General features: G+C 39.6%; 1 protein-coding gene across 1 annotated transcript in view; it reads left to right on the top strand.

Moving 5' to 3' along the window:
• Window positions 1-16,880, top strand: part of nav2b (neuron navigator 2b) — a 110,106-nt gene that overhangs the window by 26,308 nt on the left and 66,918 nt on the right. The window contains exons 10-11 of the mRNA XM_053631322.1: window positions 4,551-4,662; window positions 10,395-10,652. Coding sequence (XP_053487297.1) covers window positions 4,551-4,662; window positions 10,395-10,652 — 370 coding nt within the window. The remainder of the gene's footprint in view (window positions 1-4,550; window positions 4,663-10,394; window positions 10,653-16,880) is intronic.

Here is a 16,880-nt window from a genome sequence, read left to right as displayed (position 1 = left end):
CCACGTCACGATGGACTAGGTTGTGAGATCACGTGTTTTTTTACCTATATGTCAGGTGGTATCACATTATGTCCTAGACTGAAATAAATTTAGCTAGCTGTGATAAACAACGCTAGCTCGCAATGACTAGTTTGTGTTGCAGTTATGGGGTGCTGTAGTACTTTAGTTAAATGTACATAGCTAGCTTGGGGAAAGCACCATAAAAGTTATGTCGGTATCTGTTTAACATAACACCAAGAGGTGGTCACTGGACAAAATGTAGCTGAAGATAAATAGCTAAATAGCCGGCTAGCTTTGTAGGTAGCTACTATCGCTATATATAATATGTTGGTACATCAATTGGTACGCTCACTCATACATACATTTTATTGCTGCAAGTCGCCAGTAGGCATTCCTACCACTGGTTGCCATAATAACATTTATCAGTGGGTGGCGCAACTAGCATTCAACTTTAGTCAACAAACCAGTTTTCCTGGCACTAAAATGAAACATTCTGGAGGGAGAGTGTTTATATATAATATTCACCAAGGTATATATGCATCATATCCTATGAGATGAAACAGAAGCAGTGTGAGCTCTTTGTGAAATGTTGCGGCCATCTACCTGCGGCAAAAGCGCAAGCACTGGACTGTCTGGGTCCACAAAACATTTCGGACTCGCAAGCAGCATGGCGGATTACAGATCACGTGCGCTCTACTGACTTCCCTGCACCAAGTTGCTCGGAATTTGCATAAAGTTAAACTTTTCTCAACTTTGTCACATCACTGGACACGCCTACATCTAGTCGCCAATGGTCGCTGTTGCTCATGTCACCGGAAGTCGCCGTGTCTGTCTGAAAACGAACGGTCTCCGGTCGTGTGAACGTACCTCATCACTACAGTAGCTGTAGATTACCTTTGTAAAGTGGATAGCTAGGTAACTCCACACTGATGAGATCCTCAAGGGGTATAAATAGAAGATACAGCAGAACTAAGTCTTTAGCCATGTAGATTTCACATATGGGACAGAGAACGATGTTAACGTTTTACAAGCTGCAGTCTGGTCAAGTGACCCGTCTGATCTAAATTCTGCAGGACAAACATGGACTTTAGTTCTTTGCGTGTCCTGCATCTACAGTAGCTGAGCGAATCCTACAGCGCTGGTGTCTCACTGGACACAGAGAGAAAAGGAGCTCATCTGCATGATAAAGGCTGTGGATGTCAAGGAGTTGCCAAGGCCGATCTGTGTGTGTGTGTGTGTGTGTGTGTGTGTGTGTGTGTGTGTGTCCTGGGATCATGTGAGGTCATGTTTGAGAGATGAAATGCACGCACAGTTTATATATGTGTAATAATTTGACTGAATCCAAGTGTTAATTAGTGTGAGGCTTGGCTTGTACTGTATATGAGGTAGTGTGTGAGTGTGGGTTTGGAGGCGTGGAGGTCTCTTCTCAGACTGACAGTCTTCTGTGAGAAGAGAAAGTCACCCTGCAGGGGAAGTGTGCTGGCGCGGAAACTGGAACGCCACTTAGTTTGGCTTTTCCCCTCTCCCTCTCTCTCTCCCTCTCTCTCTCTCTCTCTCTCTCTCTCTTTTCCATGGAGGAAAGGAAAAGGGAGGACCATCCTTGCAAGTGCTTTTCCTACTGATCCCTCGTTTTCTTTGGAAAAAGCAAGCAAATGTGTCAGAAAACCCATCCGTTCCTACCGGATATAGAAGGGACATAGAAGAGTGGAGTCAGAAGACAGAAGACGCCTCAGCCAAACAATACTCACACACTGAGAAGATCACTGACTGTACCAAGATGGAGTCTGAAATCCACAGAAAACCTGATCCTGAAGATCCAGGAACCAGAGACAGCGTCTCGTTGAGTCGTGCATCTCCGAGCCAACCTGGGAGTCGCAGCACGTCTGAGATCTCAAAAGAAAGTTTTAAGGATGAAGCCCCGGAATGGAGTATCTCAACAGGAGCAGAAGAAAGTTCCTGCAGAAGTCCATCAGATGAGAAGAACCTGTCTGAGAAAGCTCAGAAAGAAGACAGGGAGTGTGAGGCCATGCACACACACGGCCACACGTACCAGCTGCATCTAAGCCAACACACAGGTGCATGGGAGAGCATTGCACGTGTTAATGAGGAGATCCTTCTGACCATGCTGGATATTTACGAGAAATACAAGAGTAAGACGATACGATAGTGTGTACGACCACACAGTCTGTGTGTATATTTCTGTAAGAACTTGTGGTTGCTGTAGACATGTCAAGACTTATCTTGTTTGGTTTAATTTTAAACTGGTTTATGTTTGTTCTCCATTACTTCAAGTTAACAATTTGAGAAATTAAGGAACCTTCAAGTGGGATCTGTGCCAATGACCAAGGCTAGGAAAAAAGCTCTCAAGTATCAGTTTCTACTTAAAGTTAAGAGGGAAGTATATAAAAACAACACTTCTTAATATCTCACCCTGTAATTCCAAACTAAATGTGCAAATAATTGTTGATAAATTCTCAAATCTGATTGGTCAGAAGTTATTGATTAATATTCTTTAACAGCAACTCTGACAGTAGTGTTTGTTCTAATACGCTATTGTTTCTATAGTAGCAACTCATTTACAGGGACTTGTATGGTCTTGTATGGTCTTCTAAGGCTAATAGTAAAGAGGTAAAAATGTGTTGTTATTTAACAAATAAAAACGTATAATCGTTGATAGGGTGAGGCTTTCTGTAAGGAAGTGTTTATATAACATTTTTGGAAGGAGACTCCAGTGTCACTCCATAAGAGACGGGACTGGAGACTCCTTTCATGAGGTTTTCCTCCATGGGCGAGTCTTCAAGACAGAGTACTTAGCGGTTTTCGATTTCTCTGTAACATAACAAGCTGCGTTTTTGTCTTAACTTCAAGACAAAGATACAAAAAACAAATGGAGGTTGGGGAGGCTGCTATAACTGGAACTTACTAATGGACGTTCCACAACATTAAAAGTAACTATTGTATAAACTGATAAAAAGTATTATTTGTCATTCTTTAAAAATTTAAACCAATTGCTGTGGTGTAAGAGGAATAAAATACAGCAAGCCACGTCATTCTTACATTTTATCACTTGTTAGATTTAAATCCTACCTTGATCAGTTAGGGTTAAAGTTCTTGCTTTACTAGCTTTGATAGTGAAAAACAAAAATTATACGGATGTTATGTGAAATAGAGTATAAAACAAAACCCTAACTACTTCCCTAAGACCAATGCTAGCAGTCTGAAGCTTAACTAGCTAATTGATTCATTTTAAATCAGCAGCAAGCTGATGATACCGTATATACTGTCTCCTTTAACTACAATCTAAACGTCATGCTGTTTGCGCCACTTGTCATTGCTCTTGAAATTAAATCTGTGAGGGGGAAAAAAACAAACAAAAGCAAAAATGCTAGCTACCACAGCTGGGGTATTACTAATATTATCTACTGTTAACTAGCCAAGTAGACTTGAAGCAGTTAGCATAATTAATGCTAGCCACTACAGGTGAAATAACATCAACAATAGATAATGTTAACTAGCCAGCTATAATTACAGCAACTAGCATTATTAATGCTAGCCACCACAGGTGAGATAATACTACCATTAACTAATATTAACTAGCCAGCTAGTCTAGCTATCTAGCTAAAGCAGATTTTATAGATCGTATAGTAGCTATGCTGTACCTACTGTAACTTTTCACAGCAATATATACAATTATGCGCTAAAACCATTAAAAAATACCATTATTCATATCAAATATACAGATTAACCTGACATATTTGAAAAATAAACTTCAGCAGATGACATACCTTTGTCATGATTAAATGGAAAATAATGACTTTGCTTCTCAGAAGAAATTATTCTTTGATGTTATTACTAGGTCTCTATCCCTTTCACTCTGTACGTTCCTCTCATGCTCCAAACCAGCCTTCTACAAAGCTGTAAGCAGGGTGCTAGCCAAATGTTAGCATTAGCTTGACATTCTGAATGAAGATGTTTGTGCTAGTTTGCCAGAATGTACACGCGGCCATTAGTCTTTCCTGAATGTGCTTTACACAGTGTGTGTGTGTGTGTGTGTGCGTGTGCGTGTGTGTTTGTGTGTGTGTGTACAAGTGTGTGGTCTTCTGAGCTCTTTGTGGCCTCCTCATGATCGGCAAGCGGCTTTTAATCCAAGCAGCCAAATCCCCACTTACACACCAGTACACAGTGTGTGTTTATTTGCAGAAGTCTTATTCGCTCACACTGGGGCTAATCCTGTTAGCATTAGCGCACTCTTACTAAAGCACAAAAAACTGTTTTAGCTAATGCTGGGAGATTTACCTCATATTTCTTCATTAGTTTAAAAAGAAAGAGAGCGAGACAGAGAGAGAGAGAGAGAGAGAGAGAGAGAGCTAGCATTGTGAAAATAATTCCTTAGCATTTCTGGTTCTCACTAGGAGCCGGAATGTTTTGAGGATATATTAGCGCAATCGGGTTTCACTTTAGGAAAATAAAATTACATACTGCCTTTTTTCAGTGTTTGGGTTAACAGAAAGTAGTGGGGTGGCTTAAACCTAACTTGTTTGTCTCTCCAGGTGAGGATTCTGAGAGCAGGAGACTGAGGACAGTGAAGAACATCGCTGATTTGAGACAAAACCTGGAGGAAACCATGTCTAGCCTGAGACAGGTCACTCATATCAGTCACAGGTAAGGCATACATATTACATTATATTTACACCATTTGGTGACCTACATTTATCCATCTGAGTAGTTGAGGGTTAAACACCTTGCTCAAGGGCCCAACAGTGGCAGCTTGGTATTGCTGGGATTTGAACTCGCCTTCTTCTGATCAGTAATCCAACGTCTTAACCACTGAGCCACTTAGCTACCCCTGTCATATACCACATACGATATACCACATACATCTACTCTAATGGTGTTTGAGAGTTTGTTGTACATTCATAAACAGGAAATACCACCAATAGGAGCTGAACGTTCTAGTCCTGGGCCATTTCTTTCTAATCTGAGAGAAGTGACAACAAGTGACTTGAATTTAGATTTAATGCAAACTAGCTTTGATGCAGTAAAACAAAACACTATTGCCTCAAATGATTCCTTAGTCCAATCATATAGTCAACATTTTTTAGTTCTCCACTCCCAACCGGCAGTTCCTACCTGAAGTTAGTATGCAATTACCTTTTGCTGTGCAAAATCTATGATGCATATATACTCTGATGAATGTACTTAGCTAATATGGTTCATTAGCTTTGGTAATCTGTCAATGAAGCTAATACAAGACCTAGCATGTAACATAAATCAACCAACCAACTGTCACACTGATTAGTGCATCATTTAATTTGAGTTTAACTAGTTAGCTTTGGAAGATATATATATATATATATATATGTAGCTACTACCATTTGTTGTTAGGGGAAAAAACACTGTTGTATGCACATATGGTGTTGCATGTTGCTACGCAGTATACCTAACCAATTAACTACAGTGCTGCTAGATCTACCCCTGAATACCTTAAAGTTTTGTTGCTGCCAGTTTTAAACAGGTATCCAAAACCATAGAACTGGAACCTAGGACCAGTGGCCAATGACAAACTGTTCTGGTGCCAAAGTTTTTGGTCATTTGTGTTCGTACATACTATAAGCTTCTACACGAGAGAATGAATATGATGGCTATGAATGGGGGTGTATGGGGTGTCTGAATGTGCATTCTTCTTGAAGTGATGATAGCAATTTTACAGTAAAGCCTTCTGCGTGAATGTAGAGCCAACAGTGGAAATCTGTGCAGCAACTGGAACCATATGGTTTAATATGCAGACTGTTGTCATTTGTCTAATCCGTCAGCTGATTGAGCCACAATGCTTTAACGTAAATTCTCCTGAAGATCACCCAGACTGAACTTATTAAAACAAAGAAGCTAATAGAGTGTCAGTTTCCTGACATTCGGGTTATTTCTAAAGACTACCTTTTATGGTTTATATTTAATGTCTGAGAGCAGCTCCCACTAGAACATTTATAAGTTCAACTTGAGCTAAAAATATTTCTTTTAAATCAACCAGAAGACCCAGAAGCCAAAAACCCATTCTGAGGATTCACTTTAGCTTAATTTCAAAACAAAATCTGTCATTCTTTTTCTTTTGCTCTTTTTGACCATTTTTTTCCTCAGACACAGTTTCAATTGCACACCGTAATTCACCATTTCTAACAAGTTTGTGGCCAAGAGAACCAGAGCATAACCTTCTCTGATTTAGTCTCTTAACCAACTGACCATTGAAAAAATCTGGTTCTTTATATGGTTCTCCATTAAACTTGCTCTGCCCACAACAGGACAGAGAAGAATACTCAAATCTTGAGTACACTATATGTACACTATGTATGTGGGTTCGAATCCCAGGCAGGGAACCAACCCAGCCGCTGGGGGTTTCAGTCAGTGCCAGTCTCAAGCCCAGAGAAAATGGGAAGGTTGAATGAGGAAGGGCATCCGACATAAAACCTGTAACAAATCAAACATGCGGACCAATGATCGGCTGTGGCAACCCCTTACGGGAGCAGCCGAAAGAAGAAGAACGACAACAACAATGTATACTATGTATGTGATCTACTATGGTGAATGTACTGTAGTTTTCAAACATTTTCAAACTTTTGCAGTAAGTAAACATGACAAATTACCACATGGTACTCACATCCTTCATTCAAATCATTCACCCTTTACTCTTTGCTCCTAATTTGTGTCCACAGTGTAGCTCTGTATACTCTTGAATTGTGCCCTTGCTTTGTACACCCCCAGAAATAAAGGTACCAAACTAGACTTTTCCTTGTTGATGGGGTTGTACCACCCATGGAACCTTTAGTATTTTTTTCTGTGTGTATAATATACGTTTATGTCATATCTGGTGTGTCTTTACCTGATAGACTTTCTAATATATTTATTTGGTTGGTGGGATATTTTCCCAGAGCGCACGGTGGCTTAGTGGTTCGCATGTTTGTCTCACAAGTTTGTCTCAACTCCAGGGTCCGGGGTTCGATTCCTGCCGGGGCCATGTGTGTATGGAGTTTGCATGTTCTCTCTGTGCTGTGGGGGTTTCCTCCCCCCAGTCCAAAGACATGCATGGTAGTTTAGACACATGTGTGTCTAAAGTGCCCGTAGTGTATGAATGGGTGTGTGAGTGTGTGATTGTGCCCTGTGATGGACTGGCACCCTGTCCAGGGTGTACCCTGCCTCATGCCTGATGCTCCCTGGGATAGGTTCCCCTGTGACCCTGAAGAAGGAGTAAGTGGTAGAAGATGGATGGATGGTATTTTCCCTGATTTTACCAAGATTTTCTCCCATATTTAGTCTTGGCCAATTCCCACCCACCAGTCAGCTCTCACCAATGGGAATTCGAGCTCATACGATATCTCTGCACGATAGGGTGAATGTTTCCATTCAGGAGACTTTCCAGTTGACTTGGCAACCATAGGTATGACTTGTGACACTTCCTGGTTCTGGCAATTGCTTGGACACCTATAAAAGGTCTGGTCACACCTACACACTCTCTTACTCTCATTTTGAATCTAGCCCATGTTATATTCTATTCTCTCGATTACTACGTTTATTTATACGTTTTGTCTTTTTTTTTAGGGTTTATTTATATTATTATTTATTTTTTTAAAATTGAAATTGTTGTTTGAGCCAGGATTGTAAAATATTTCAAGGTATATAACTTGATATACTTGATATAACTTTAAAGCTTTCCTCTAAAAGCTAATTCAAGGTACACCACACACAACTTCTCAAAGATGCATAATGGTTACAAAAGATTTACCCCTAAAGGTACCACCAGTGTGACAAAGAAAGGTACAGTTTGGTAACTTTATTTCTCAGGATGTATGTCAGCATTTGAATGGCGTTCTGCAAATAGGCTGTGGCATTCAAGTGCAAGTGTCAACTGTACTAAATTCTTGTTTTTTGCTGATTCTAGTATAATATACAGGCATTATTACTGCACTAGATCTAGCCACATTTCTAAGCATAAACATTAAAAGTATTCAATTTGAAATATAGCAATACTTGCATAGCAAAAATTATCTAATGAGTGACAAATTTGAACACAGCAAATCAAATTTTAATCTTTGCTTACTTATTGCCCCAACTTTGTCCATCATTATGAATATTGCATCATATTGAAATTTCTTCTGGGTAAACTGTGCCTTAAATTTACAGTTATATTCCCTTGAGCCTTAAAGGGCTTGTCTATCAGCAAACTGTGGGAACTGCTAAATGAACAGAACAGCCCTTAAGATGGTGATGGGAATTCCCCCAAAGGGAAATGGCACTTTGATGAGGGCACGATAAATATAGAATTGCATCAGAGCCAGCGACTCACTAGATACTTTATCATAGTGTTTCCCATGATTGTCCTAGGGTGACAATTTCAACACGATCTCAGTGCCAAACACACCCGAAGCAAGTACTGAATATTGGGTACAGGTGTGTTTATCATTGCTTTTCATGTGACAGCACACTGTGCATTTGCTGCATATTTTAAAGACTGAATAGGAAACTGACTGCATTAATGATATTATCTCTGTTTCTCATTGAGAGTTATTTTCATTTATATTGATAATGCAGTTCACAGGATACAATACATCTTCAACAAGCAGTAGTGCAGTGGATCCTCCCTGTCATACATAGTTATGGGACATAGTTATGGGACAGCTGGGAGGTTTAGCTCAGCAGGAAGTATTGCTAACCTTAGCAAAAGTTATTTATTTATATCGATATCAACATACTCTCCCTATAATGGCAAAAGTTTCTCCTCCTAATACAGCAGTACTAGATCCTTTTCCCAGCTGGACATGAAGTGGTAGGCTTCTGTGCTTTTATATTCGTTGAGGCACTGTCCAGAATAGGGAGATATATGAGATAAGATAAATATGACACCTGGTCTTTATCCAATCTTCAACTTCCCAGTTTCTCTAAATGTGTGCCCACTGTAGCCTCAGATTCCTGTTTTGGCTGACAGGAGAGGAACCCGATGTTGGTTCCTGCTGTTGTAGCCTCAAGGTTTGATGTGCTGTGCATTTTGAGATACTTTTCTGGTGCCCATGGTTGTATAGAGTGGTTATTTGAGTTACCTAGCCTTTTTATTAGCTTGAATCTGGAGGAGAATCTGGCTATTCTCCTATGACCTCTCACATTATCAAGGCATGTAGAACCACAGAACTGCAGCTCACTGGATGTTTTTTGTTTTTCGCACCACTTTGGTGTAAACTGTAGAGACACTTGTGTGTGAAAATCTCAGGAGATCAGCCGTTTTTTTTAAATAATCAAACCAGCCTGCCTGGCACCAGCAACCATGCCACAGTCGAAGTCACTGAGATCACATTTTTTTTCCCCCATCCTGTATCTGCATTATTTTTTACATAAAGATCATTGTCTATTTTTTCAACTTTACTGAAGTTCCATTTCTTCTATTTCAAAATAAGACAAGTCATTTTAGCCATCTTTCTACTCTAGATACTATACAGTATGTAGTAGCTAAATTTGAAATGTAGGACAATCTCAAATCAAGCACTAATATTTTGCACTAAATGGAAATGACAAGTTAACTGGCAGTACTTTGCAGCATTAAGGCACACCAAAAGGAACCTAGAGGCAATTTAGAATAGCCAGTCCACCTACAAGTTTTTTAGAGGTGAGAAGAAAGAGGAAGAACCCAGAGGAAACATGCTGACACGGGGGGAACATGTGAAACTCCAGTAACTCAAGCTCATGATCAGAGCAGGAACACTACAACATGCCTTTCAGCATAAATTTACGTGTTATGTAGTTCGTTACGTTTCCGATTGGTCAAACTGTTCATTTCCCTCTAGTGGATGTTTGGTGTTAAAGCATACAGTAAGTGTTCGGATCAAGCCCTATCGATTACTTCAGTTCAACAGGGCAGCAATAAAACATGACAGTTATTACAAGATCACAGCAAAGCCAAAAGAATACGTGCCATTGTAGCATGCGTGAGAACCATTCCATCACAAATTGTTGTAAAATGTGCACGGCCAACAGGGGAGTTGATGTGATTGACATCAAGAGCTGTTTCAAAGAGGGACTGAATGTTGTTTTCTTCATTTCTGCTGTAGTGAGTTTGATGCATGTCTCAGGCCTTTGGAGGCATGAAATCGGCTGGTGAACCCCCTGCCGTTCGCAAACCCCCGAATTAAAAGCAGGATCTTGATTCCCAAGTCAATTAAAGGAAGAAACTGAAGCCCTAGCCTGGTGGGGTGCTCATTTAAGCCAGGAAACACTGCCATCGCCTTTTGGTGTTTTGTTTCTTGCTTTCTTTATCTCCCACTCTGTCACAGAAAATCCCTGTGGTTTATATTAAAGCTGATTGGTTGTGCTTGTGTGCGTGTGTATAAAATCTGCCACCCCTGCCTCCCCTTCAGCACCCTGCAGACAACTTTTGATGCCTGCATAACCACAGAGATCAGCACGCGGGGCTCGCTCGCCCTCACTCCCCGCCCTGTCTCGGCCGCTCCATGGCAACCGGGTACATCTGGTCCACGTCTTCAGGCAGGCGACGCCCCCTCGTTAACTAGTGGCTACGGCTCCAATAAGGCGGAGATGTTGGAGGGCAGTGCAGGTTACGTGAGCGATGGAGACATCCTGGGAAAGAGTGTCAGGATGGACAGCGCCACCAGCGGGTGAGTGTGTGCGTGTATGAATCAAACACCACAACTGATTGCTTGAAGAATTATGCATGGGAAGCATGACCTCTTGTAAAATATATATATATTTTTTAAACTAAAGTAATAAATTATTCACCTGTTTTACTGATTATTCACAATGCAAGTCATTATTCTAGGGAATTAAAATAATACTTGCAATATTTCACTGAATATGGAATTTTACAGATGAACCGTGGCATGGACACACCATATGAAAGTGATCCTCTAGTTTATGCATATAAGTATATCTTATTTATAAAGCAGCATTATTTATAAAGCTTGATGATTGGACAAAAGGATTTTAAAAATGTCACTTGGCTTCTGTGGGACATAATACAGCAGGAGCAAGCCTATAAAAGATGTAATCGACCATATTTTTATTTACCATGACAACTTCCATGTCATTTTCTTCCTCACTGAGATTTTTTTTCTCACTACTGTCACTTCTGGCTTTTTCATTATGGACCATAACCTACACTATATGACTAAAGGTACATGTACATCTGACCATCCCCACGACCCATACGTGCTTGCTGAACATCCCATTCCAGATTTAGTCCCACCTTTGCTGTTATAATAACCTCCACTCTTCTGGGAAGGCTTTCCACTAGATTTTTTAACGTGGCTGTGTGGATTTGCTCATATTCAGCCACAAGATCGTTAGTGAGGTCACTGGGTGAGGAGGACTGGGGTGTGCAGTCAGCATTCCAGTTCATCCCAAAGGTGTTCAGTGTGGTTAAGGTCAGGGCTATGTGCAGGACACTCAAGTCCTTCTACACCAACCTTGCCAAACTATGATGGGTTTGGGCCCTATAGATCCAGTGAAGGGAAATTTTTAATGCTACAGCATAAAAAGACATTCTAGACATTTCTGTACTTCCAACATTGTGGCAACAGTTTGGGAAAAAACCACATATGGTTGTGATAGCCGGGTGTCCACATACTTTTGGACCTACTGTATAGTGTACATCTGGATTTCTGTAAAGCTGCTTTGTATGATTATATAATGTTAAAAAGTGCTATACAAAGAAAATTTAATAGTAGCAATTAATTACTAAAATTGAGTTACTGAATAGTTTAGAACAAGAGTTGCTATGAATTCTATGGCTTAGTAATACTCATGAAATAAATATTAAATTGGTGAAACTTATTTTCATGTAGGAAAACAAATAAAATGAGTTGTGTTAATGTGACAATAATAGATATAGTTTATTTAATTAGAGAAATGATTTCATTCCTTATTAAGCGACTCATCTTAATATATAAGATTCAACAATTGTTATGACTTATACAGTTAAACAAATGGGAAAAGGTTGATTGCTTCATGGGATGGATGGATGGATGGATGGATTTTAATGATCCCCAAGAATAAATTTTTACTGGTTAGTAATACTTAATCTGGGATTGCTTAAAGAAATACATGCACATTATTAACTTTTCTGTCAAATAGATCCTGATAACTATTTTTACTTTTTTCCCAAATGTAAAAAGGCACAACTACTGTCGCTGTAATTTTATGAAATTTCTGACCTCCTCTTTCTTATGAGAGTCTCAAACTGGGAGCCAGACCACTGGCCGACGTTTATTCAGTTCTGCTTTTAGCTCTCTTACATGGTGAAGAAAAACATCTGAGACATGAAAGATGACAATGCTGGTCCAAGCAGGTTTGTGCTATTTTTTTGTGCATACTTGCTTGACTAGCAAAGCCTTGATTCTGAAAGCTAATCTTGCTTGATTGTGAGCATTTAACATTTAATGACCAGTTATTACCTTTAAACTTTTTTCAGCTAGTTTTTCTAATTGCCATAACCTCCACCGTAAAACACGTAGCACGTTCAGACACGCTAACATCAGAGAATAAAAGAGGGGATATTTATACGTCTGAACGGAAACCCTGACAATTGTGCTGTAATTCAAACACTCACTGCTTCTCACCAGCCTCTAGATGGCTCCAGATGTGTATTCATGTTATCCAGTGCATTTTTTTTTTAACCGTTTTTTTAGCTCTAGTTTTTCATAAAGGCTTGAGTTGTCATAACCACCATATTCATTTTTCATGGTCTGTGTAAAATTTGAATTTCAAGTCAGGCTTATTATACCTTTAAGCTCCGTAACGCAGCCAAGTCTACAGTGTGTACGGTTTGATCCACCCCGAGCGGGTACCTTGCCCTGAGCGGTGGTTCTTTAGCGTGTAATTATCCGGCGTGCATGCCAGCTTTGTTTTCACACTTTATTCTTTATTTGTGCGTTTTTCCCAGGAGCGCTGCCAGAAGCCTCTCGTGTGTTTTAAGCTCGGCAGTCCTGAAAATGATCAATTACATGAGTTTAGAGCTGCAGAGTTTGGACCAAAAAAAACCAGCACATTGCGATTATATTGCTGCACATTTCAAATTCGATATACCTTGCAATATGTGCAATAATGTGCTCTTGAACATGTAATTTGAAACAATTAAAATAATCCATGTTAAATAATATGTTTTCCTATGGTCAGGAAGGTACTAAAAATATGACCTCTATGAAGCATTGCAATACATTTAACCTAAATTGAAAATGGCAGGGTTTGTGAAAAATTGCATACACACACACACACACACACACACACACACACACACACACCCTCCCCCAGGTCCTCCAGCTGTCCCAAATAGCTATCCCAAAAAAAATTCCTGATGATTTGGAGTCCTTATGATTACAGTCAGAGTTTGTGGAGCAATCAGTCAACAAAGATCAACTGACAAGTGCTGCTCCATGTCTCTGAGCATGTGTACGTGTGTAGCCGTGTGTGTATGTGTAAGTGTGTCTCATAAACCCTCAGGGCACCAGCGTGTGGCCTGAAGACACGAGTGAAGGGTCATGAGAAATATTCTGGGTTGCCTCCTCAGAGATGAGCGCAGCGAGGAAGAGAAGAGAGAGAAGCCGTGTCTCAAATCCTGAACTATAAGCGCAAATTGTTTGCTTACACAGGGGAAATTCAGTGTTATGAAGTGTAAACACTCATATGATCTACTAGAACCAATAAACTGAAATGATCAAAATGGTGGATAAAACCCAGTGAGACTGTTGCTATATGGGTTTGGGTTCTAATTGAGATTCTCGTGATGTGATGATATGTAAAGCCTCTAATCTTAAGGTTTGACACAGTAAATTCCTCAGACCGATGTTATGGTTTTCTGAAGTTTCCTCAGTTCCTTACTTTCATTCAACAGTGTTCAGAGCAAAAAACTTAAGAAACACTTTGAAGAATAACTGCCAGGCTTTGCAATGCTAAGAGGTAGCGGTGTAACGATACACTCAGTCACGATTCGAATCACAATACTGGCCTCGCATTTTGATTCAATTTGATTCTAGGAATATTTTGAAAAGCATTTCAATGAAGAAACATTCTGAGTGAAAAGACATTTTTGTCTGTATTATAAAACTAACTAAATAAAAAATTGTTATGAACAGGGGTTTACTGTTGTAAACAAAATGTACTACACGTTCACTATATCTTAAAAATAAAGAAAGAAATATATGAATTCTCCCAAAACTCTGTTTGAATAAACAAATTCTGTAATCTGTAGAAAATGATAGATTAAAACATAATGAGCTCTGTAGCAGAAATAGAGCTCCAAAGTCGGCTAAAATGCCCAAGGGCCTCTTTCTTGGGCACTGTAGATCACAGAGGCATGGGACGGATGTTGTTTGAAAGTTACTGAAGAGTTCTTTTTAATGGTTATAATATGGTCAAATAACATATAATGCAGAGCTATGGGGCTCAGAGTGCTTGATTACATATTTTTATTCTGTGTATTGTGCAGATTGGGACTGCTGGTGTTCAGACAATGCAATTGCATTAGATGCATGATTAATCGAATGCTGATTTCCACAATGTGAGCTGCACATTTCCATGATGTACATCGTCACATTTATGCATTGTGATGTGCTGTCACCCTCCTACTAAAAAATATTTAAAGAATAAAATTTGTGATATGTGTAGATTTTTGGATACATTATAAACATGGCTGCTGCCAATTATTAATGTCGATCTATCCATCCGTCCATCCAAACATCTTGTGAAACTGCTTTGTCCTGGTCAGGGTCACTGTCCCATGAACATTGGACACGAGGAAGAAATACTGGAAGGGACGACAGTTCATTCCAGAGAATCACACACAAAATATATATTTACACATTTACTCACACATAGGGGCAATTTCGAATAGTCCAAGTCCAGTCCAAGAGCATGTTTGGGGAGGGTGAAGGAAACCAGAATACCCGGAGGAAACCCACTTGAAGGAGCCTCCAGAAGACCAAAGACCACAACACTACATGGTTCCATGGTGCAATGGTTAGCACTCTAGTCTCTGAATCCAGTGATCTGTGTTCATATCTTATAATGATAATGATTGAGTCTTTATTGGTCACAGCAAAGTGAAATTCTTTCCTTTGCATATCCCAGCATGCCAGGAAGTTGGGATCAGAGCACAGGGTCAGTCATGATACAGTGCCCCTGGAGCAGAGAGGTCTATCTTGGATATCTTGGTGAAACCTGTAATCTGTTTCCCAAATTTCCTCTAGGGATCAATAAAGTATAACTATCTATTCATTTCTTTATCTATCTTCTATAAAGCATGCCCACAAGAGACAAACTTGGAGAGGCATAGTGACAATGCAGGCTTACACTCTTGCTCTCTTGTTTAATTTTAGGCTTTGAATCGATCAAAATCTGGTCAGGAAATGTTTGGCCCAAGCTCAGTGGTATGGTCCAGTGAAAATTTAGTTCTGTGCTACAGAGAGGTTTTTAGTCCTCACATGTACAAATAGCTCTTAATTTTGATGATGGTATAAATATTTAACTTATGCTTTTAATGATCCTTCTATATTCCTCATCTCATGAGCCATACCTACCTACTGCAAGCCAGTGTACTAGGTAGGCAGGTATATAGTGTATGTATAGGGCATGAGTGATTTGAGACCGACAGAGGAGCAGAGATTTCTGCTGAGACAGAAAGAAAGACAGAATACACAGTTAGAACCTACTTCATGAAACCAATAGCAACTTTTGGACTGAGTGGAAATACGTGTTTAGTCATGATGAGGCGTACGTGAACAGAGGAAGATATAAACCACAGATATGGCACATTTTCCCTCTGACGTCATCATCATCCTGGCAGCACTGGTTTCATTCATTACTATGTGAGAGTCCAGATGTCTTAGTTTCTATCCGACACAGACAGGGTGACTATATTACCTTAATACCACAGCACTGTTGAGTTCTCATTTCTGATTGGTCAGAAGGTGTTGATTCATTTTCTATAACAGCAGCCCGGATAGTAGCGCCAGCTGCAATGCAAATCACAGGTTTATATTAATGTGCTCATTCTGATACATTATAGTAGGCTAACTGCTAATTCACAGGAACTTGCATGATTTCCACAAGGAGTCTCCTGTGTAAGTGTTTTGTACAGTACCAGTCAGTAAGTTTTCCACTGTGGGAAAGTCTTCAAGGCGGAGGAGCGTTGTGGTTTCTCTGTAAAGTTACAGTGATTTTGTCTTGTTAACTTCAAAAGAAAGAAAAAAGACTGGTTGCTATTGGATCGACTGTTTATAGCTGCTAATAATAATAAATAATAAAGTAAATAATAATAAATCTAAGTGTGGGCAATTTGCTGTGGTATAAGAGTAATAAAATTCTTTGTGACATGCTGTTATTAATAAATAATCAACTTTCAGTGGTAACTGTAATTGTAGCTTCGCATCATGGCTGAATCACTCCACATTACTTAGCAAATATGTATGACGCTTTCTTTATGGTTTCCTTGTTTCGTTTTCAGTTCGGAATGGTTTAATATGAAGCATGACATTCATGGCATTCAGATTACACACAACATACAGCAAATACAATTTGAAACAGTTAAGGTCATTCCTAAACAGGAACGAGTTTTAACAGGGAATGTCTGCAGTTGTTAGTGTAACCTTAGATGCCCATTTTATCTGGGATCCTAGTTTTCTGCGAAACCACCAACCAGTTCACCACATGATGACAGGTCACGGTTCTCTGTAAGCAGGTTTCCATGTGAAAGATTTTATCTAAAAAAGATTTAGAGCTTTTAAATGTTTGCCAGTGTTGATGATGGAAATAAAAAAATAAAAAAAAAGGTAATATCTTACAAATATTGGCAACAATTTCCTGTGTGTGATTTTTACAGTCAAATTTATGAA

Source organism: Ictalurus furcatus, chromosome 8 (genome assembly GCF_023375685.1).
Source record: "Ictalurus furcatus strain D&B chromosome 8, Billie_1.0, whole genome shotgun sequence".
Lineage (NCBI taxonomy): Eukaryota > Metazoa > Chordata > Actinopteri > Siluriformes > Ictaluridae > Ictalurus > Ictalurus furcatus.
The sequence above is the reverse complement of the archived record's forward strand: the minus strand, read 5'-3'. Positions and strand labels throughout refer to the sequence as shown.